General features: G+C 39.3%; 1 protein-coding gene across 1 annotated transcript in view; it reads right to left on the bottom strand.

Moving 5' to 3' along the window:
• The window catches only part of TRPM6 (transient receptor potential cation channel subfamily M member 6), a 138,946-nt gene that overhangs the window by 78,667 nt on the left and 36,688 nt on the right, over positions 1-23,591 (bottom strand). Inside the window, exons 5-11 of the mRNA XM_060300839.1 lie at positions 21,106-21,319; positions 15,663-15,787; positions 11,078-11,249; positions 6,346-6,514; positions 5,141-5,264; positions 3,024-3,096; positions 2,804-2,904 (exon numbers count right to left, since the gene is read on the bottom strand). Of these exons, the coding sequence (XP_060156822.1) occupies positions 2,804-2,904; positions 3,024-3,096; positions 5,141-5,264; positions 6,346-6,514; positions 11,078-11,249; positions 15,663-15,787; positions 21,106-21,319 (978 nt within the window). The remainder of the gene's footprint in view (positions 1-2,803; positions 2,905-3,023; positions 3,097-5,140; positions 5,265-6,345; positions 6,515-11,077; positions 11,250-15,662; positions 15,788-21,105; positions 21,320-23,591) is intronic.

The following is a 23,591-nucleotide window of genomic DNA, read 5'->3' as shown; positions in this document are numbered from 1 at the left end:
TTGGATGAGAAAATTGACTGTGGTAAAGATCTCAGTGCTTCCCAAATTAATGTTTGAATTTAATGCAATTCTAATAAAAATCCAAGGTTTTTTTCCCTTCCTTCTTTTCCTTCTGCTTCTTTTCCTTTTTCTTTTTTGTTTTTTGGTAACTTGGCATGTTCCCATTTAAACTATATTCGACTTCTGGGTATAATGGCAAATTAAACACACTCATCTACTTTTACTCCTACCTAAAACCCCACTAAAATTATAGTAAAGGGTTTTTTTGTCTTTTTGTGTTTTATTTTAAAGAAATGAATCCACAAGAACAAGGAGGTCAAGAGTGAAACGTTTTAGAAGTTGAAAAGCAGATGGTCAAATGGTAATTGACTTAGCAGTTCCCAGAAAGCCAAAAAATGGAAGTCCCTAGAAACTGGAAAAAAAGTCAAGAACCAAACAAAATCTATGCCACAGAATTCTGGCAGCATAAATTGCTAACACTGGGACCTTCCCACTCATCTTCCCCTATTGATTTCCGTAACAATAGGAACAAGGCTTTACCTTGTAAGCAGGAGATTGGAGGATTTCTTTCTGATATTGTGATGAATACAAGAGAAAATATATGAATATGCTAACACTTCAGGTTCCCCAACAAATGGGGGCAGCCAGATCACCCTACTGTGGAACCCAAATCTACAGCCTCAGAATTTCTAATGAGTTTTCTTTCCTCCACATTTAAACAAAGAGTCCAGGACAAACAGACCAAAAAACGTCAACCAGGAGGAATCAGACAATACAGGAAGAAGAAAACTTCAAAAGAACTATCATTAGTAGCTTCAGAAAAACAAAAGAAGATATTATATTCAGGATGCTAAGACCTAGGGTCTGTCATACAGAGTGAAGTAAGTCAGAAAGAGAAAAACAAATACCTTATGCTAACGCATATATATGGAATTTAAAAACAAACGATGGTACTGATGAACCTAGTTGCAGAGCAGGAATAAAGAGGTAGACATAGAAAATGGACTTGAGGACACGGGGTGGGAGGGCGAAGCTGGGGCGAAGTGAGAGTAGCATCGACATATATACACTACCGAATGTAAAATAGTTGGCTGGTGGGAAGCAGCAGCGTAGCACAGGGAGATAGGCTCGGAGCTCTGCAATAACCTAGAGGGGTGGGATAGGGAGGGTGGGAGGGAGGCTCAAGAGGGAGGGGATATGGGGGCATGTATATGCCTATGGCTGGTTCGCTTTGTTGTGCAACAGAAACTAACACAGTATTGAGAAGCAATTATACTCCAATAAAGATCTATTAAAAACAAAAAAAGCACATGCACACCTTCCCTATGACCCAGCAATTCACTTGTAGAGAAATAAAAACATATGTCCACAAAAAGAAAATAAATAAAAATTAAAAAAATAAAAAGACAACAAATTTGCTCTCAGGAATTAATAATATGCTACCAGAAACAAAAAGCTACATACAAGGTGTGAAAAATTAAACTTGAGGAAGTCTACCAAAGAAAAGATACAGAAGATAAGAGGGAAAGATAAGATTAGAGGAGCAGTCCACAGGTCTAACATTTAAATGATAGAATTCCTGAATGAGAGCAGAGAAAGCAGGGGAGGAAACTCCCCAGCAAGGAAATACATGATTGCCAAGTTGAAAGCAAGTGCCCAGTGTAATGGATATAAAGACTCATAACGACACACATCATTGTGAAATCTCAGAACACTGGAACAAGAGAAGATTTTTTTAAACTCCCAGAGAAGAAAGAAATGGTCATAAACAAAGGATCAGAAAAGAGAACGATTTTTTACTTCTCAACAGTACTGCTGGGTGCTGGAAGCTAAGCATTCAAAATTCTCTAGGAAAATTAGTTCCACCTTGAATTAAAATATATCCAAACATATAAAGCCTCAAAATTTTTATCTCCCATACTCCCTTCCTCAGGAAGTTACTGCAAGATACACATCATCAAATAAAGGAGTAAACCAAGAAAGAGGAAAACAGGGGATACAGAAAACAGGCGTTCTAACAAAGGAGGAAATCTCTAAGATGATGAAGGATGACAGCTCAGCACCAGGAATAGCAGGCAACCAGTCCAGATTGCAGCAGGGAGGGCACAGACAGAAATGTTAAGAGCTCTCTAAAATTAATCAGAAAACAGCAATATGACTTATTATTTAGAAATATGGAGATTTATAAACGTCAGAACAGTCCAAAAATGTCAAAAGTGCTTGGCTCTAGTGATAAGCAGGGCAGGGAACTACTGTCTTTTTGGTAGCTTTTTAGTACTATTTGATGTTTTAAACAATGTGCACAAATTAGTTCAACCCCAAACTAATAGACCTATGGTCTGGTCACAACTGTAATTGTTTTAAAATGAAATGTTAACAGTGATTAGCATTAGCACTATGAGTAATATTTCTTCTTCCTGCTTTTCTCTGTTTTCACTCATTCCTATTGTGAGCGTGCATTACACTGTAATGCAAAAAATTAAGATAAACTTTAAGTTTTGAATAACAATATAAAAATCTGCCCATTGAAAAAGTAAATTAAAAATCCTTCCATCTGTCTTTCCCCTGACTTCCTTTGTCAGCTTCAATTAGGCTGCAGAGCAAGAGGAAAAAATGTTTTCAGGGAGGCAAAGTAGATGAGAGAAATGTCTTAGCGATGGTGTGTACCCAGCATCAGAGATGCTACCCTACTCCCACACCCGTCCCCAAAGCAACCTATCTCTCCTCCAATTCTCTCTTTTGTCCCTCCCTAACAAACCAACACAAGACACAGGTCTTCCAAATAACTTCATCTTCATTATACCTTCCAATGTTGTCCATAAATTAGGATATGTTTCTTGGCAATGTCCATCCTGTCCCAAGCCATTGCCAGATTTAATTGTTCTGATGCTGATAAATTTGTGCCTAGGGTAAAAGAAAGGAATCACATATTCTGTTTATAATATCAACATAAAAAGCACACAGTGCCACAGAATGTGAAAAGAGGGAACGAGGAACAATTGTAACCTTATTTAGACACTCACCCTTTAGCAGAGCTGTTAGGATTGCTAAATCAAGGTCCTGTGACTCTTCAGAATCAGCATCAAAAATGGTAATCTGTAACAGTTGAAAAACAGAAAGCCACACATTTTGGGGACTAGCAAAGAAATGCTTTCAAAAGTACCCACAAGATTTGCTCTTGAGCTAATGAATTAAGTGAAACATTCATCATTAACGTCAAAAATCACAGAGTTAAAAAAAATTCTTTTTTTTTACTAATAAGAGAGAAAACTTTTAAGTAGAGTAATGGCGAATTGTACACATTCAGGGGATTAAAAAAAAACTGAAAAATTCCAAGTATCTTAGAGGAAACATGCATGAAAGAACATTACTGCATTAATTTACTATTCACATGCTATAATAGAAAGAAACTCAGTGTCGATTCCTCATGTAAAGAAAACCATTCCTCATTTTGAAAGAATACGAAATGAGATCCTTCTGTTCACCTAGCTTTAGAAACTAAGACGTTTGCTTTTTAACGAGAAATGAATCCTCAAGGATTTGTCATAAAACAAGTGAGGCAATTACAACGCACCCAGTGAGCAAGTACAATGGACAGTGAAGAAAGCCTTCACAATGTCAAAGCCTCCGGTGCATCCTGGCACGTGACTGATTTTTTTTTAAGACAAATAAGGACATTATTTATGATTATAAAAGGTCTTCCCCTGTTAATGAATGTATCTCAATCTTTGCAGATGAAAATATATAGTAAAGGGACCTGTTCAACAAAAAAGAGCCAAGATTGCCGAGTTCTAGCCCCAGATATGCCACTAAGTCAGTCAGTCTTGGGTAAATATCTTAAAACCACTGCATCTCAGGTTCCTCACCCACAAGATGAGACGAACCCACTAAATAATCTCTAAGGTCTCATAAAGATAGAATTCTTCTACAATTCATGCTAATAGCCCCTCTACCTAACAGCAACCCCCATGTGCATGAATAAAATCAACCCTCAACTGTGCAGGAGTTGAGAACCTTTCTGTAACATGCAAACCCTTAGCTGCCTTCTCTAGTTCCCTCTTGACTATTACACCGCTCCTTGGTTACTCTCCTTGATGACAGGAGGAGACAAATATAAGGGTGATCCCTTTAGTATATCCTTTTCTTAACCTACTGACTATTGTGGGGAATATAAAATGTAATAGACCATGCACAAGATTTCAACTCTGAGCTCCAGTTTTAGTTCTACTATTTCATAACTGCATGACTCTGGGCAGATCACTTAAATTCTCTAGGCTTCAGCTTCGTTATCTCTGAAACTGAAATAAACAATCACTGCCATATTGAACTCACTCATGGGGCTATTTCACATGAAAAAATATACTGGAAAGCACACCGTTAATTGCAGACATGGTTGTTATTTTCGTTGTTACTAGGTCAACCAAAATCCCAAAGGGTTTTTCACATCTGTTTAGCCATGCTTAGTCTAGACTGAACTTGTTCAATTGGTTTTTTGAGGGAAGGTGCTTTAATATTACCAAAATCTTGTATGATTTGGTCCAGCCTTCAAATTCTGGAAAGATCACTATGTTATGACATATCTGCATATTTAATGTAACTGTCAGCAACATACTATCCAAATCACTGATAAAAATTTTGATCGAAGTACCCTAAAACACTAAAATCTTTTCCTTAATCTATATTACGTTCATAGCCCAAAGCTCGTGGCCTCAATTTTTCACCTGAGAGTTTATTCACATATTTCCATTGTCCAGTGCATCCCCAATGATCTCCTATAGGACATACTGAGGATACTGTGATAAGAGTCATCTAAGCCAGCAGACTTGAGTTTATTTAAGACATGGAGCTGTTCCTTTACCCTCTGAAAATATTTACATGTAATTTTCACTAAATTCAATCACTTTTCTCTAATACTGTTATATTATCTAAGTGCTTTTTCCCAGGTACGGTCAGGAATATGAAACATGGTTGGAGGGCGGGAGGAAACAAGAAGTCACGTTTACTCAACTTAAAGGTCAAGTTCTGTAGAGCTATATATAATCAAGTAAGAAATGAAAAATAAAATTGTGAATATAAATATCACAATTGTTGAACATTAGCGTTTTTTAAGTCAGTTGAGTCATCAACTCATCATACTCACAGAATCCCTGTGCACCATACACTCCATCAGAATTTGAAAAAGGTGCTTGGACTGTTTAAGACTAAAGTTGAAAGTGTTCTGAATCATGCAGATGATCTCCTCCTTCACCTGAGGACGCAGGGTCCTGGGAGAGAGAAATGGTCGTGACTTGACACAGTGCAGAGAAGGGGACAAACCAGAAACAGCAGCACAAGTACAACATCCCTGCGTCTGTCCCATGTGATGGAGAAGGTTTCTATGGACAGTACTGCCAAGAGATAAATGAATGGGAAGGAAAGCGAAGCAGCAGCACCAGGAGAAGGCTGAATTGAAAGAGAGAATGGTCTGATCTGCCATGCTCCTGGGAAGAATGCACTTGGGGCAGGGTTCTCGAGCTGACAGATTTCCAAGGGGTTGTGAATCTCCAGAAATTACGGGCATAATATACTTAAAGAATCTGACACTGTAAAACGAAAGAGAGAGGTGTAATAGAAGAGGAAGCGGGTACGGGGTGGAAGCAGGGCTGAAAGGGGAGAGAAACTTGAGAAGAGTTGTCAGAGAGAAATTATAAGCAGTGAATGAATATTTATTAAGTAAATGAGTGGGGTCCACATTTCAGTTTGTACGCACTGTATTTACTCACCTGGCAGAAATATCACGCTTTTGAAATTGGAAGAATCACAATGTGTATAGGGATGGACAGAGAAACCACTAAATAATCTCTAAGGTCTCATAAAGATAGAATTTCAACTTGTTTGAAACTTGTTTGAAACTCCTTGTTTAAAAAGGAAAAAGAGTTAAAACTTCAACTAAGTACAATATATGCGACAAAAATGTCAGGATGTTGATTTCCCCAATTTCTGCTATTTTTACTAACAGCAATTGAATTTAAAGGTGATCTGGGGCCACAGTGGTCTCCTCCCTCACTCCCCCTGGAAATCCTTTTTCCCTAAGCTCAGACAGGGCTCAAGGTCCTTGTTAGAGGCCGGCCATTCTTCAGCTAAGCTAATAGCAACTTGCATCACTAGAGGGCATTTTGGTGTTGCTTAATAAATACAAAAACCACTGAAAAATGAATTCCAGTCTCAACCTCTGTCCTCTAAGATATCCAGAGAATTCCAGTCTCTGTCCTCTAAGGATATCCGGCCTACATGAAAGCAGAAATTAAAGAACTAAAATGGAAGAATAAAGAGCATACTTTCAGAAATGAAGACTCAACAACTCACCCTTCATCTGCAAAGTGTTTGTGGGTGAAGGCCAGGAGGTCGGCAGCCCTGCCTGTGCCTTCACACACCACCACTGGATCTTTGTCTTTCACAGTCTCCCACACTGAAAGGATGACATTGGGACCACCTTCCACCACCAGCCCCACCACAGGCACTCCTTGTCTTGAGCCTATTTCAGATGACAAACAATATCAAATTGTTACAAAGGAACCCCATCAGCAATTCTGATTACCAGACACAAGTCTTTCAATTACCACATACATTTGTTACTTGCACTAGCCATTCTCTCTTCTTTGACTCAGGCTTGCTTAGTTCAAGGCCAAGCCAGAAGCTTGGACTTTAAATAAAAGTAACATAAATATGGTGAGAGCATCTTCTCCCAGTTAAAAAGTTACCTAAAGGCTTTTGGTCATCAAAAAATAATAATAAGTAGTAGTCTTCAAGAAACTAACTTTTTATCTTGGAAATTTTCAAACACATCTAAAAGAAAACAGAATGATATAATGGTTCCCAATCACTCATGAGTATCCATCACTCATCTCCAAAAATGATCAAACTTTTGCCAGTTCAATCAACTTTGAATAGTGGTTATTTCTAAGAACAAGATGGGATGGGTAAACCTCAAAGGCTTTTGTATTTCAATTTATTCCATTTTTCACTATTTGGCTTTCTTATAAGACTACATATTACTTTATTAAAGTGAGGAAGACAATAAAAAAGGAAAGACCATGGAGTCATTGCACTCTTTTTAAAAAGATACTAAGTGAACAAAAGTTACAGAATGATATGCCCAGTATGATCCTATTTAAAATCCTATTTAAAATGTTAAAACCATATATATGGGTATATATTTTATATATACATATGCACATATCTATAACATGTTACATAAATAACCAGAAAACTCTGGAAGGATATATATCAAATTATTAATAGTAAAGAAGAGAGGGGAAGATTTGGGGAAATGTTGACTGTTTATTCTATAGATTTATTACTTGACTTAATTTTTACACGACATGTGTATTGATATATTTAAATCAATTTTTTTTTTTCCAAGAGAAGGAAAGTTGGCAGGAAACACCATGCTCACACCTGAGCGACATTGGACTTTACTCTGGGCCCCATGTTCTACAGCGCCCTCCTCTGGCCATGTCCTTCCCCTCACAGTGAGGAGTCTATAGGGTCAAGGTCCAAGGAAAGCCTGTGCTCCCTCTCCTACTTACTAGATTGCCCAGGACCCCAAAATTCTTGCTTCCAGGGGCTGCTTGAACCTCTGCCCCAGGAATATACTTGTCAAAGTCAGAGGCAGCTTTGGGGAGTAGGAGAGAAGTGGATAGAGCTTGGACATATAGGCTAGGGTGTCCAGTTGACGTGTGTGAAGCCTGGACATCGTGAGATTGAGCCAAAGGTGGGAAGACAAGCAGAGAGTGACCTGTAGGCCAGGGGCCAAGGTGCTAGTTCTGTTTCATCTCCACGTTCTGGCTTAGTACTCCCAAAAATCCAGGACTCTGACCTCAAACCTGGCTTCCTGCTACATGTACAAAAGTAAAAGGATTGAACATTATTCTCTTGTTATTTTTGCTGGTTAGCTTGATTTAAAGCTTTTAAATATTTAAACAAATAGTATGTGGGTTTCCATGTGTAACCTTTGTCCTGACTCCACAAATGTTAAGGGTGGGCCTCTTGGCAGGCACCCAAATATCTCATTCAGTCTATTTAATGGCTTTGACATTATACTTCTTTCCTTTTCCACATATCTCCACTTCCTTATTATTTTCTCCCTATCACTAAAAATCAGATGTAAGATACACCAATTGATAGTCATAGGGTTCTTTTAACAACATAGTCCTGTAAAAGCTAAATGAAATGGTGACAATGGTTTATTAAGGCATAAAAGTAATAGAAGAAAATTTAGATGAAAATGCCATTAATTATAGAATTATTGAAACGGATGGAAAAAACAATTTTTAAAGAGAATCTCATATCCTATATAATGACATACTATGCAGTCATTAAATATGTGCTCAGATATGCTTACTGATATGGAAATACATCCATGTTTAGTGGAAGAGGAGGGAAGGCTACAAAAGATATTATATGATCCCAGTGTTCATTTTTAAATGTTGCTCTGTGTGTACATAGAAAATTTCTGAAAGCATACAGGTGAAAAAGTTAACAATGGTTATTTTTTATAGTAAGATTACAGAAAGCTATCTCTTCCTTCTCTTCTATGTTTTCTTTCTTTATCTGAATATGAGAGTATGTAACACTTTTATCATCAGAAAAAGAAATCAGTAAGGGTATTCTGCAGGAGAGGGGAAAATAATTCAATTTCTGTTAGATACATCTTTTTAAAGCAATAACTAATCCTCACAAAAATAAATATAAATATATTTATGATTGTTTTCTACAAAAAGGATCTTACTGATGCTACTAATTAAATTTGTTTAAAAAAAATCGTGAAGTTCTTTGCTGACAAATCTCATGAGAGAGCTGCCTCTACTCCTGGCTCCCAGTTTAGGCAGGAATACAACATTACAGCTCCAATGAAAGGCTCTTAGAATAGGCATCCCAGGAAAGTGCTCTCTTCTCCACCAAGACTTGCATTACGAAGACATACAGAGCTGATCCTATTCTTTCCATCCTCAGAGGCTTACAGAACAGGAACTGACATTGGCCACATTTCAAAGGGATTTCTACAGCAACTTTATGAAGTCATTCTTATTTTTGGTAAGTGCTTTCTGCAAACATCAAGGATTTGCCAGGGACTCCAAGAAGCCCGGTTGAAAAGAAATGAAAGAAATCAAGAAAATATTTAATTATTGTCATTCCATCCAAGTAAATCCATTTATAACCACATCAAAGACAAACACAAATATGGCAGAAAGCCTCCCTAGTGAGCACAGGAGGTATGAAGATCAGCTTTGATACCTAAGAATTCTGGGCTTGTTGGGGTCTGTTTTCATTTGTCTTTCCTTTCTCTCTTTTATTCTTCCTTTCTTCTTTCCTTCCTTCCTCCCTTCCTTCTTTCTTTCTTTCTTGTGTGTGTGCATGCATGCGTGTGTGTATGTGTGTGCGTGTGTGTAAGTGGTTTATTGTTTTTGCTGTTTTCCTGTCAGTTCTCCAGAGAATAATAAATATTACCAATCCACTGAAATTGACTCCACATTCTCTCCCCATGGACAGCAAAACCCTCCCAATAAATCCTAAATTTTAAGGACTTTGAAAGTAGAAATGTAGAATGGCATATGGCGCTATGCAAGCTCGGGGCTCTTTTCATTCATCAGGGCTGTTTTCACAAATGGAGAATCAGCAGGAAATAAGAAAGACTAAGAAAGACTTTGCTCTCCTGGGATACACATCATAGCGCTGCACAGAATCCCTGAGCACAGGTGGCGAGCCCAGGTCATCAAAGGCAACAGGACATTTCAGGTAACTGGCATTTCAGAGTCCTGCAGGGCCCTCGCTTCAGGGATTCTCCTTCAGGGCAATCTCTGACCTGCCCTCCTTCTCCGCTCCTCTGTGGGTGTCCCTCCCCACTAGCCACCCCCACCCTGTAGAGGACCACATACCTGCTCCTCTCTCCCCCTTCCTGACCTAAATAAGCCTCCAAACTTCATTCACACTAAGCTCTAAATGACTGGCAACAATTCCCAGAGTCCCTCTCTCTACCCCCACCCCAACCAGCAGACAACCCCCTGTACCAAAGGAGAATAAAAGGAAAGAAAGAAACACATTTGTTGAGGACATGTTATGTACCCAATACTATTCTGAGCACACCTAACATAGTTTATCTCCTCTAATTCTCACAACAAAAGGTACAGGTAGACAGTTTCTTCTGTCTTGTATTAAGAGAACAATTTGACAGATGTTAATTTCATTGCCCAAGGTCACAGGCAGTAAATAGGGCTTTGAGCCATCTGACCTCACTACATCTGCTGCTTCAGGGAATCTGGGCCAAAAACTCAAAGGATGTTCAGCATTTTCCAGCCCAAAGTCAAAGGTTTGAAGAAGACCGAGCCTCCTGAGAATCTTCCTATTCCCTGGCATCTCCGCTTAAAGGGCAGGAGTAGTCTGCGGAAGATTTAACTCACCAAAAGAGGCAGGGGCCACCTTCCGCTGCCCTGGAGGCAGAGTCTCCATTTCTCCAGGCAGCATCCAGCCCTCTTCCTTCCTTTAAGGATTCCCACCTCTCCACCCAAGGACACTCACTGATTTTGCCCCCCACTCCTCCTCCTTAGGCACTACCAAAGCACCACTGCCAGCATGTCACAGCAAACCTTCAAAGGTCCCTATTTCTAAAAGTCCTGATTTCAACCCCTTCCCTGACTGAAGCCGCCACACCCTCCTAGAAATGTCATCTTCCCTGACTGTCAAGGCTCACAGCCCGCTCTTCTCAGGCTAGTCTCTTCTCGGCTTTTCAGCCATCCACATTCCCAAATCAATTCTTTCTCTACTTTTTCCCTCTATCCATTCAAGCCTAAGGACTCCCAGAGACTCTGCTAAAGTCTCCACTCTGACACCTCCCCTCTGCTGTCCCACAAGATCCCTTCCTCTCTTCTGTCACCCACAATTTCATATCCTGCTTTCTTCTCACTGAGGGTTCACAGGTGTTAACTTAAGGCATGGGCCGGCTTGGACCTCTCTACCCTGTACAGATGGCAATGGAGCACTTTGCTCCACAGCAAGGCCCCCAGCCAGGACCTGTTGGTTGAGCCCCTGTGGTACTCACGGCTGTGTATTTTCTGCAGAGAGAGGTACTTTTCCAGGTTCCTCCTGAGCTTCATCTCATTGCCATACTTGCCCACAGTGCCATCATCGGACAGGATGAAGTGGGAGTGCATGCAGTTGAGTGTGGTGAGTTTGCTGAGGGGATTGCCCAGAGTCTGGTACAGGCACACCACCTGCGAGACAGCGAGGACAAGAGACGGTAAGAGCTTGAGATCCTTCCCAGGCCGACTGCTCCAAAGGCCTGTCTATGTACTACAGAGTTCCTGTCCAGGTCAAAAAGTAGTACTTGCTACCAAGAGCAGTGATTCTCAAGCTATCTGCGGTGAAGAATCAATTTCAGTTTTCTTATTTCTTATTTTTTTATGGACAGATAGGTAGTCCCCTAACGCATGACTAGTATGCGGCTTGTACGACACGAGACTCACAAGTTCAACAACACTCGCACACACAGCAAGATAAGCACGCTTACCGTATGCTTGGATGTCACAGCACCGTCACATGGCTAAAAACGGTTCCATATATTTATTTTCAATTTCTGTACTTACCTTGTCTCAGGTCATTAAAAAACAGTTCAAGGATCTGCACTGGTACACAGACTGCATCACTATCCAGAAACTATGCCTTTTAATAGATCTATTCCAGAATAATATTTGGACACTGATTATTTTTTCTCGTATTCCAAATGAAGTGAAAAGTAAATGGAGATGCACTCATTCAATATAAAATATCCAGATCTTTATTAATATTTGCTGATTCTTCTATAAGCTACTTCAATTCTCATTTGTTTTTAGAGAGAAGAGAACAGTACAGTCATTGGTACCTGTGGGGGATTCGTTCCAGGACCACTCGCGGATACCACAATCCACAATGCTCTAGTCCCTTACATAAAATGGCACAGTATAGTCGGCCCTCAGTATCCGCTGGATCCGCGGTCGGCTGAATCCTTAGGACCCACTGTCAGTTGACTCCTCAGATGCGGAATCCACAAATAGGGAAGGCCAACTGTGTTTGGAGTCAAAGGGCCCAAGTTTAAGGCTAGGCTCTTCTACCTTCTAACTTTAACTCTGGGTAACACCTGCTTCCTTTCTCAGGCTTATTTTCCTCATGTATAAGTGATGATAATAATTCCTATAGCAGAGGGTTGCTGTAAGGCTTTAAAGAAATAATGGGGGCTTCCCTGGTGGTGCAGTGGTTAAGAATCTGCCTGCCAATGCAGGGGACACGGGTTTAAGTTCTGGTCTGGGAAGATCCCACATGCCGTGGAGCAACTAAGCCCGTGCGCCACAACTACTGAGCCTGCGCTCTAGAGCCCGTGAGCCACAACTACTGAAGCCTGCACACCTAGAGCCCGTGCTCTGCACGGGTGGCTCTAAAGCCACTGCAATGAGAAGCCCATGCACGGCAACAAAGAGTAGCCCCACTCGCCACAACTAGAGAAAGTCCGCGTGCAGCAACGAAGGCCCAACACAGCCAAAAAAAAAAAAAAAAGAAAAGAAAGAAATTAAAAAAAAGAAGAAGAAATAATGGATGTAAAAAGCACTACAAACGTTACAAACATTAGTATTTAAAAGTTACCTTTATAATCCCTAAGCATGACACTGAGGCCAGAAACCAAAAAGAAAATGACTGATAGATTTAACACATATTTTTTACACATGGAAAGATGCTCATAAATGATACAAATTAAAATCTGGGAAATGCAGCATACATGGCAAACAAAAATGTTAATAGAATGAATTATAATGCAAAAGGTCTTTCAAAATATAAAAACTATGCTTAAAATGCATAAAAACCACATGGAAAGATGTTGAACCTCACTAGTAATCAGAGAAACGTACATAAGAAAAATTAGGTGTTATTTTATACCTATCAGAATGGCAAAGTTTAAAAAAAGCCAGAATACCCGAAGCTGGAAATGGTACAGGGAAATGGGTACCCTCATACCCTGTTGGTAGGAATGTAAATTGTTACCACCTTTGTGGAAGACAATTAGTCACATTTTAAAAGTTACATACCAACTGGTCCAAACATTCTACTTTGAGAATAACTTCTAAGGAAATAAGTGTTTTCAGCTAGTTTCAAAAATATATGTGTCTCATCACAACATTAATATCATTTTTTGTAAAAGTTAAAAATAGAAAACATAAATGGACAATACAGAGGGATGGTTAAATAAATTATGGTACTTTAGTACAATAGAACTTTATCAGGCATGAAAAATAAAACTGCACCCTTGGCTCTCAGAATGTGGTCTCTTAATACTATTTCCCACTAGAAGCAACCAGCCATTTCTCTAGGAGCAAAAATTACATATAATGAGCCAAGAACATTTTTTTCATACTAAAACACAAGGAAGCAATGATAAATGACTAGAATTGTGTTAAAAGGACTCAGGAGACAACTTGAAAGGCTCCACTGGCCACAATGGGACAATATGAGCATAATAAAGAATAATAACTATATTAGAATAATGGATTAAAACATACCAAATATGTTTAACTTCATGAATCAGAAAAAAAAAAAACAACAACTCACTGTTCACCTTGGGGGATGGTAGATAACCAACTCAATGCTTTGAAAACTGGCAAATAAAGAAAGAGAATCAAATATTTATTCTACCCTTTCCCATACAACTGTACCACAAGGTAAACCAAGCAATTGAGGAGAAAATGTTTCTCTTTATAGAGTATTTAAGCTAATAAATGAAGAAAGAACACTATAATTAAATATTAGCAGTTTTGCAACCCTGTTGAAATAATAAATCTAGGCAATGACATCATAAAAAGAGAGAGGATGTTATGTCACAAGGGAAAGACACATCTCCTCCTAGGGCATAAACCTGTACAAAAAGAACCTGAATCTGATCATACCTTTGGATCAAACTACCAATTTACAAGAAAGACAAAAGACAGAGAAATAGGCTAAATGCTGCTACAAGAGCTTAAATCTGCAAAATCCAAACTGTGGGAAACTCTTTAGGAATGACCCAGTTTCTTCAACAAATACATTGAAACAAACAAACAGAAAACAAAAAAGGAGATGGTGGGAAAATCCAGAGATCAAAAGCGACTCAAGGAAAAAAACTAAATGAATGAAGAGACAAATCAACCCATCACAATGTAGGGGAATTTTTTGGATAATGAAATCAAACAACTGAAAAATTGAGACAATCAGAAGCTTGAACACAGACTGGATATTTGATGATATTCAGAAATTATTGTTAATTTTTTAGGTACGAATATGGTAATGTGGTTATATTTTTTAATTGTCCATATACTTTAGAAATAACTACTAAAATATTTACCAATGAAATTATTTGATGTCTGGAATTTGCTTCAAAATAATGGAGGGAGGAGATGGAGAATGGATGAGGGACTAAACTAAACAAAATTGGCTATGGGTTCATAACTGTTGAAACCGGGAGAAGGGTACGAAGGAGATGATTATTCTAATCTCTCTACTCTTTAATGTGTTCAAAATTTTCCAAAATGAAAGTTAAAACAAACCATAAGCATGTCTATATTAACTGACATAGGGAATTAATTATGTTAAATAGTTAAGCTGAAAAACAGATTCACAACAACAGGTTTCTGTTGTTACTTTTTTAACACACAAACTTTTTTTTACTGTACATACGTACGCACACATAGAAAAAAATTCTGGAATGATACACACCAAAATATTAACAGTGGTTATCTTTCTTCTTCATACCTTTTGTAATACTTGAGATACCTACCAAAAATATACATTAGTCTTATAAACAAACTTAGACAAGTCCATCCCTTTAGAATCATTCTGGCTACTGTGTTGGGATCAGACCTTAATAAGAGACATGGATGAGAGTAGGGAAGGCTATTACAATCATCCAGGTGACAGAAAATAGTGGCTTAAACCTGCTCAGTAACAGTGGAGGTAATAAGAAGAGGTCAGATTCCAGATAGATATATATATATTTTTAAATAAATTTATTTTATTTATTTTTATTTTTGGCTGTGTTAGGCCTTCATTGCTGCGTGTGGGCTTTCTCTAGTTGCAGCGAGCAGGGCTACTCTTCGTTGCGGTGTGCGGGCTTCTCATTGTGGTGGCTTTTCTTGTTGCGGAGCATGGGCTCTAGGCGCACGGGCTTCAGTAATTGTAGCACACAGGCTCAGTAGTTGTGGCTCATGGGCTCTAGAGCGCAGGCTCAGTAGTTGTGGCGCACGGGCTTAGTTGCTCCACGGCATGTGTGATCCTCCCAGACTAGGGCTCGAACCCGTGTCCCCTTCATTGGCAGGCATATTCTTAACCACTGCGCCACCAGCGAAGCTCCCAGATATATTTTTAAAGTGAAGCTAAGATAATTTACTGGTGGATCGGGTTTGAGGCACGAGACGGAGATCATTCCAGGATAAGTTCAGGGTTTTGGCTTGAGAACTGCAGGACAAGATTGTCACTTTCTAAGATAGGGTAAGGGAGGCAGCAGGAAGTCAGGAGTTTATTTGGGGTGTATTACATTCAAGATGCCTACTAGATATCCGGATATAGTGCTAAGCTGGCAACTGGATACATGTTTATCTCCTTCTGTTGTGAAAGGATTGTCTACTTACATCTCTTCCAATAAGATCTGTCCGGTTCTCAATGACACCCCAAGGAGGGATTCCAACTGTCCAGATTTTTCTCAAGGACTGGAAGGAATGGGCTTTCAGGGCATCCCCAACATGTTTGGACACACCTATGAACAATCAGTTTAGAGGTCAAACTTTAACTCACAAATCATGCAAAACACTGCGACTGCCGGAAAGAGACAAGTAGACAAGCATATGCAAAAGACTGTTATTAGGGAAAGTTGCTGGCACAGTGGAATTAATATCTGATACTTTGACTTGCTCTACTCCCTCTTGACACCTCCTTCTCCTATCACTAACCTTTCTACCTGAACAATTCTCCTCTCCCTTTGAGAAATTTCTGCTTACAACCTCAGTTCTGCCCCTATTCTTGCCTGACCAGAACATCCTGTAAACCCACCCCTGACATCATGAATGTTCTAAGTATTTTTTTCTTTAACCTTCTTGACTGTCCCAGTAAAACATCCTGAAGGACCTTGCTTCATTGAGGCAAATTAATTTAACAGCTTTATATTCATAAATATTCCAGAACTAATATATTAGTGTTTGCCTTTCTGGGACTAATAATAATAACAATAATAGCCAACACTTACTGAACTCTTAACTACACACCAGGTGCTTTTTTAAGTTTTACACGCATTTACACTTTAAGTAGGAATTTTTTAAGTCTATTTTATAGGCAAAAATTGAGGCACAAGGAAGTTAAATAATTTGCCCAAGGTTATAGAGCTGGTAGTCTGTACAGTTTGGATTCCAATCCAGGATCTGACTTTTCTTTTCTCAACAGACTTTACTTTTTTAAAAAATTTAATTTTATTATTTTTTATACAGCAGGTTCTTATTAGTTATCTATTTTATACACATCAGTGTATACATGTCAATCCCAATCATCCAGTTCATCCCACCACCACCACCACCACCACCACCCCCCCCGCCGCTTTCCCCCCTTGGTGTCCATAAGTTTGTTCTCTACATCTGTGTCTCTATTTCTGCCCTGCAAACTGGTTCATCTGTACCATTTTTCTAGGTTCCACGTGTATGCGTTAATATATGATATTTGTTTTTCTCTTTCTGACTTACTTCACTCTGTATGACAGTCTCTAGATCCATCCACATCTCTACAAATGGCCCAATTTTGAATGGATAAAGAAGACGTGGCACATATACACAATGGAATATTACTCAGCCATAAAAAGGAACGAAAATAGACTTTACTTTTTTAGAGCAGTTTTAGATTCACAGCAAAATTGAGCCAAAGGTACAGAGATTTCCCATATACCTTCTTCCCTACACACTTACAACCTCCCCACTGTCAACATCCCCTACCAAAGTGGAACATTTGTACAACTGATGAACCTACACTGACACATCATAATCATCCAAAGTCCACAGTTTACATTACATTAGAGTTCACTCTTGGTGTTGTACATTCTATGAGTTTGGACAAATGTATAATAACATGTATGCACCATTAAAGCATCATACAGAAGAGTTTCCCTGCCCTAAAAGTCCTCTGTACTCTATTCATCCCTCATTCCCCCAATCCTTGATAACCACTGATCTTTTTATTATCTCTATAATTTTGCCTTTTACAGTATGTCATATAGTTGGAATTATGCAATATGTAGCCTTTTGAGATTGACTTAATCTGCCTTTTAGCAGAAATAGAGTCACAGACATAGAGAACAAACTTATGGTTACCAAGAGGGGAGGTGGTGGGTAGGATGAAATGGGAGATTGGGAGATTGGGACTGACATACATACTTTAATACTATGTATTAAATAGATAACTGATGAGAACCTACTGTATAGCACAGGGAACTCTTCTCAATGCTCTGTGGCAACCTAGATGGGAAGGAAAGCTAAAATAGGGTGGATATATAAATATACGTATGACTGATTCACTTTGCTGTACAGCAAGAAACCAACACAACATTGTAAAGTGACTCTACTCCAATAAAAATTAATTTTAAAAAAATTTGCCTTTTAATCACAAACACTACATTACGCCACTTACTCTTTCTATGTACAGTCTGACTCTGTATGTGTCATTAGCACAGGAAGAAAACAACAACAAAGCCCTGCATATTGCATGCATCTAATGCATAGCACCTAAATCACTTCCTTCTCTCTGGAATCCTCCCCTCCAGACATCTTTTGCACTTTTCCCAGTCATTTTCTAAAATTGGGGTTCTGGACCACAGAACACACATCAATACCAATAGAGATTCAGATCCATAGGTTTGGCACGCGTTACCAGCATGTGGTGGTGATCATTTGTCAGCAGCCCACATGTGATCTTAAGACATATTATCTGCTAAGACTCTCTGTAAAACCAGATCTGACAATATCATTCCCTATTCATTCTTCTGTTCAAAATCCTTTGAGGGCTCTCTGCTACATAGAGAATAAAACCTCAGCCCAAATAACATGGCACCCAATCTGGCTCCAGTCTCCCTTGCTGCCCCTGTCCTCTGCCACACGGCACGTCCAGCTAGCAGCCTTATCACCTCTTTCTACACATGCCTTAGTCTCCAGCTGTGTACCTTGCCCTGAACTGCCACCTCTTCCTAGAATGCTTTTTCCTACCCTTCTCTCAAGGCCAACATTAAGTGCTATATCCTTCACCAAGCTTTCTTCTCAGGTTCCCTCAGTTGGAACTGGAATTTGTTTTCCTCTTCCTCTTCCTTTTACTCCCAAACACTTCCTTTGTATCTCAACTATGACCCATTCAGCATCGATTTTTGGTTAGTTGCTTACTCTCTGTTTGTTACAGTTACCCACCTCATCACTAAACCCGGGGTCCATATCTTACTCACCTTTCATCCACAGCATCTATCCAAATGCTTTATACACAATAGATTCTTAAAGGCTTCTGGCATTCAATTTAAATAAATGTAAAAAATTCATGCCAAATAATGTTCAACTACAGCTGAGAAGCATCTCAAGCATAGGTTGAAACTGGTAAGCAAAGCTTCTCAAATTTAAATGTGCATAAGAATCACCTGGGGAGGTCATCAAAATGCAGATTCTGATCCCACCGGTCTGAGGAGCCCGATATCTGCCTTCCCAACAAGCTCCTAGGTGATGCTGATGTTGCTGGTCCAGGGACCACTTCTTGAGTAGTCAGGACCTAAGGAGCTGAGGCTGAATCAGGTCAGACCCTGATTATTGTTTAAGGAAGCTCCAAGTATACCTCATTTCTCAATTTTTTTGTTCATATGAACTATTTCAATAGTCTTCACACCATTATATTTGCATTCTTTAACTGGCCCTAATCTAAAATATTTTTTTCTTAAAAAAGCAATAAGTAAAATAAAGCATGTAACACAATTAGTTATTCAAAGAAAAAAACCATGCCCAAGTTCACCTTTTTCTTAACTCTACAAAACTTCCCCATCCACCCTCTTTTTTTTTTACTGGAAATAAAGTAAGTACTACACATTGGACTTAGAACTCTACAACCTTTGCTTTTTTCTAAGAATGTGAAACAGTAATTATCTCAATGAAATGTACCAGAGAAACTACCAGGTTACCCATTAGTGACAAGACGAATCCCTTGGTTTTATTTTTATTTTGTTTTTTCAATCACTTGCTTCCTTCATTCCTTTTTAATCAAAAGAAATTATTCATTACATTAGTACCCGTTGCTCAGTTCTTAGACGTATGTATAGGCCCTAGCCTCTACCTCACAATCAGGTAGACTCATCCTAACCTAACCTGTAAGGCAAAATATAAACGTGCTACAAGTGCTACAGGCAATAAACGCTATAGAAATTAAGAAACAAGAGCGAGTTGAGATAGAGAATGCTTCCTGGGTATGTTGGCATCTAATGTAGATCCTAAAGGTCAAGCAGAACTTAATAGGAAACATTGGCTAGGATATCCCAAATCAAAAGAGGAAGAAGTAAAGGGAAGATGGAAAGCCACAGGTGTGATACTGTGACTTATAATAATATATATTTGGTCTGTTAGTGACACAGAGCTCCTTAAAACCTTGGAATTTCCTAAGTGGTGAGAGTGACAGAGGTGCCTTCTGTTATGTTAATGAGGCAACTTTTGGACATACTGATGGGGGCTGGTTGCCAAGGGAACCAACCAACCACGTGACTAGAGGGTAGGAAATTTCAGTCTCACCCTCAACCATTGGGGAGGGGAGAGGAACTGGAGATTGAGTTCAATTATCAATAGCCAATGACTTAATCAATCGTGCCCATGTAATGAGGCCTCCATAAAAAAAAAAAAAAAAAAAAGAAACAGGGTTCAGAGAGCTTCCAAGTGGGTAAGCACGTGGAAATGGGAGGAGGGCATGAAAGTTCTGTGCCCCTTCCCACATGCCTTGCCCCATGCATCTCTTCAATCTACCTGTTCCTGAGTTACATCCTTTTATGATAAACTGGTAATCTAGTGAGTAAACTGGTTTCCTGCATTCTGTGAGCTGCTCTAGCAAATTCATCAAACCCAAGGAGGGGATGGTGGGAACCTCTGATTTATAGCCAGCCAGTCAGAAGCACGGGTAACACCCTGGACTTGAGACTGACATCTGAAGTGGGGACAGTCTTGTGGGACTGAGCCCTTAACCTGTGGAATCCGTCGCTATTTCCTGGTAGACAGTAATTCAGAATTGAGCTGAACTGTAAGACACTCAGCTGGTGCAGGAGAACTGTGGTGTGTTGGGAAAGAACCCACACATGAGAACTGGTGTCAGAACTGTAACATATCAGTAACAGATTAGTAAGAGAGGAGTTTGTGAAGTCAGTAATCCTCAACCCTGGCTGCACATTAGATACCCTTCAGAAGCTTCACCCTGAAAAACTCTAATTAATCTGGGGTAGAACTTGTGCATCTGTATTTTTGCAAAGCCCCCAGATGATTCTCTAACATGCATACAGTTCATAAACACTGATGCAAAAGAGTAGGGTTAGAGGTTCAGGGGCTACTAAATGAAGTCCTTGAATGTCAGATTTCAAGAAGTATAAAAGAGTCAGTGACAGAAACAAGTGCCAGTTATGTAGTTAATTATCTCCTCATGCCCCATACACTCAATGCAGTTGTTGCACATGTCACTGATTTCCGATTTCCAATTCCTGAGAACCTGACCATGGTGAGTTTAGCTCACGTCTATGCCCACACACTACCTCACCACAGTCCAAAGCTCATGAAAACCTATTTTCTTTGCCAGACGTTTACCCAAAGTTATATTAAAATAGCATAGTTTAACAATGGTAAAAATACATTCCAGGAAAGGTCTAGGATTCTTCTGCGTTTCTTTTCCAGTCACTACACTTCCAGTCTTTCTCACGCTACCACATCTCCTGGGAGCACTGCAGAGCAGAGGTTAGGTGCTATACTGCCTGATTCACAGTTAAAAAGAAGGAATTAAAAAAAAAAACAAAAACAGACTGAAACAGGGAATGTGCCTTACCGGTATTAATGCCTTCAGTTATTATCCACGCTCCCGTTGTCTCTGCAGCTTTGACCAAACCTTGGCTGAAGATCTCTTTAAGTTTGGAGGGCATCTTGAAGTTCTGGATGCCCCCGTGGACAGAGATCACCAGCTTTGGCAGTTCCATCTTCCACTCTTTCAACATTAAATGTAATAGATGATCCAACTTTGTGTCATAAGAAGTTCTAATATACTGGAAGATATGCATATACACATATACATAAAATAGTGGAAAATACCTGCCACGTCGCAGTAAGCACACAGCAGGGCAACTGAAATGCCAAAACTTGAAAGAAAATGTCTAGGATCTCTTTAAAAGTTCATCTTCATATAATGGAAATATTTACTTTGAAAAGATCCCACACCCCCTTTAAGTTCCTTCTGAGAATTACAAGTCACCATAGGAAGGCTTCCTGTGGTTTTCAGGGTTAGTCTACCAATGTTCTCTGGAAGGTCTGAGGTAAGGCAGAAATATTTCAAACTGGCAAAAATCACTACGCCAGAAAACCCATTTAAAAAAAGTTTTAGAAATAAGTGAAATGAGGTTTTCTCATAAATGCTATGGCTTTTAATTTACTGGACCATTTCACATATTTGCATAATTTAAATTAAGATCCAGAAGCATGTTCATTTATTTTAAATTTTACATTCTAACCATTTCCTATATATATCAGCTCTCTAAAAACTTCTTTTCCAAAATAAAAACTTTTCATAAGAGAGTCAGTGTAACCAAAAGAAAAGACGGAAATCAGGCAGCTCCAGAACCATTTTGCATTTTGCCCAAGATTATAGTGTATGGCTGGCTTTCTTTTCCCAGCCAATGCAGCCACATACAGACTGATAAAATCATATTGAGATGAGTGTGAGCCAACCAACAGCAAGAATAAGTCGGATTTATAGGATAAGGACCATAGGAAACCATGAGTTTATAAAACTATAGCAAAAATAACCACAGGTAGAGATCGCCATAGATATGCAAATAGGAATTATCACATTGTCCTCCAGAATGTGATAGTGATTTAAAACAATTGTGTTCGTCTTTGAAATTCTTAAAACAGAATCCCTTTATTTCATAATTAAAATATTAGAATTTCTGACATGAGGATGGTGCAGCCATCACAGGATGTAGTAGAAAGAATCTAAGGGTAACTAGGATTCAGTTTACAAGTGAGAAAACTGAGTTGCCACAGCTTTATCACATATTCAAAGAGTAGGAAAAATACAAGTTGACCTTTGTGAAAGGGTTCATGTTGCCCCGAATGATGAATAAGGGCAGAGGAGGTTTAGTTCTCCTTCTCTCTCTCTCAGTTCTTTCTCCCAGGTAGTCCTCCCTTTCAGTTATAAGTCCTTTTAGTCCTAGAAGATACTTCTTGAGATTTCAGGATAACACCTTGATCAACTAAATTATCAGCACTAGACTCTTTTCTTCCAAAGGCCAGCTGAAGACGGTGCTAAGGTTTTATGACTCTCTCTTTCCCCTCCTCCTCCTTTATCATAACTCACCTCCAAACCTCTGTGGAAGGAGGTGGGAGGGATAACAACTAGAAAGGGAAATGCAGCAGAGGGGATGAGTAACCAGCTCTCCCAAGCTCTCCTGCTGTGCATGCTAAACGTGAAGTGCAATTCCAGGCTGAAATAGAAGGGTAGCCTCTTCTGAGAGATCAAATAAAATGCATTCAGGCACAGAGGATGTAACAGGAGCCTAATGCTAAGCATAAAACGTATTAGTGATCAGATCTGTCTAAACATGTTTTCAGTTTTCCTAAATGTACCATATTCCCCCTTGGCCTTCCCACAAGCTATTCCTCACACCTACAGTGGTCTTACCCTTCTGTCTCACCAGACACCAAACACCTCACTCATCTTTCCCATCTCAGCTTAGCCATCCCTACTCTCAGATGGCTTCCTTGACACATGCACACCACCCCAGAGAAACAGGAGGAGTTCCCTTTTTATTCTCTCAAAGAACCCTGTATTCCCCTTTCCCAGCATCCCCACCGTCTGGGGTAATTGTATATTTATTTCCTGTTTCCCTCACTAGACTGTAAGCAATGTTAGTACACAGAACATATTCTCTTTGGGGCATAGCAAAGTATGGGCAACTGATAAAGATCTGTTGAATGGATAAAAAAATGAGTAAATGAGGATGATTATAAACAAACATAAAAGTAAACGGAAGAAGATGAACAATTAAGGGAAAAATTACATAAAGAGTTCTATGAGAGTCAGCTTCCAAAAAGGATTGGAGGACAGTTTTCTTGCCAACTAAAACAAACAAAAATCAATGCACAGTTAGATGCAAGTGGATTAGTAATCAGAAATGTCGATTACTGTACAATTATATTATGAAACCTTATTATGATTGCACTATTAAGAACAGTTTTTCAAATCCTTTTAACTGATGATGCACTGCAGGACACAACTGATTCTGAGCTTTCCTGAGGTAGGCTCCCCCTGTATTTTCC

This window comes from Globicephala melas, chromosome 6 (genome assembly GCF_963455315.2).
Source record: "Globicephala melas chromosome 6, mGloMel1.2, whole genome shotgun sequence".
In the NCBI taxonomy this organism is placed as follows: domain Eukaryota; kingdom Metazoa; phylum Chordata; class Mammalia; order Artiodactyla; family Delphinidae; genus Globicephala; species Globicephala melas.
Note: the sequence above shows the minus strand (reverse complement) of the source record. Positions and strands in the feature narration are given on the sequence as shown.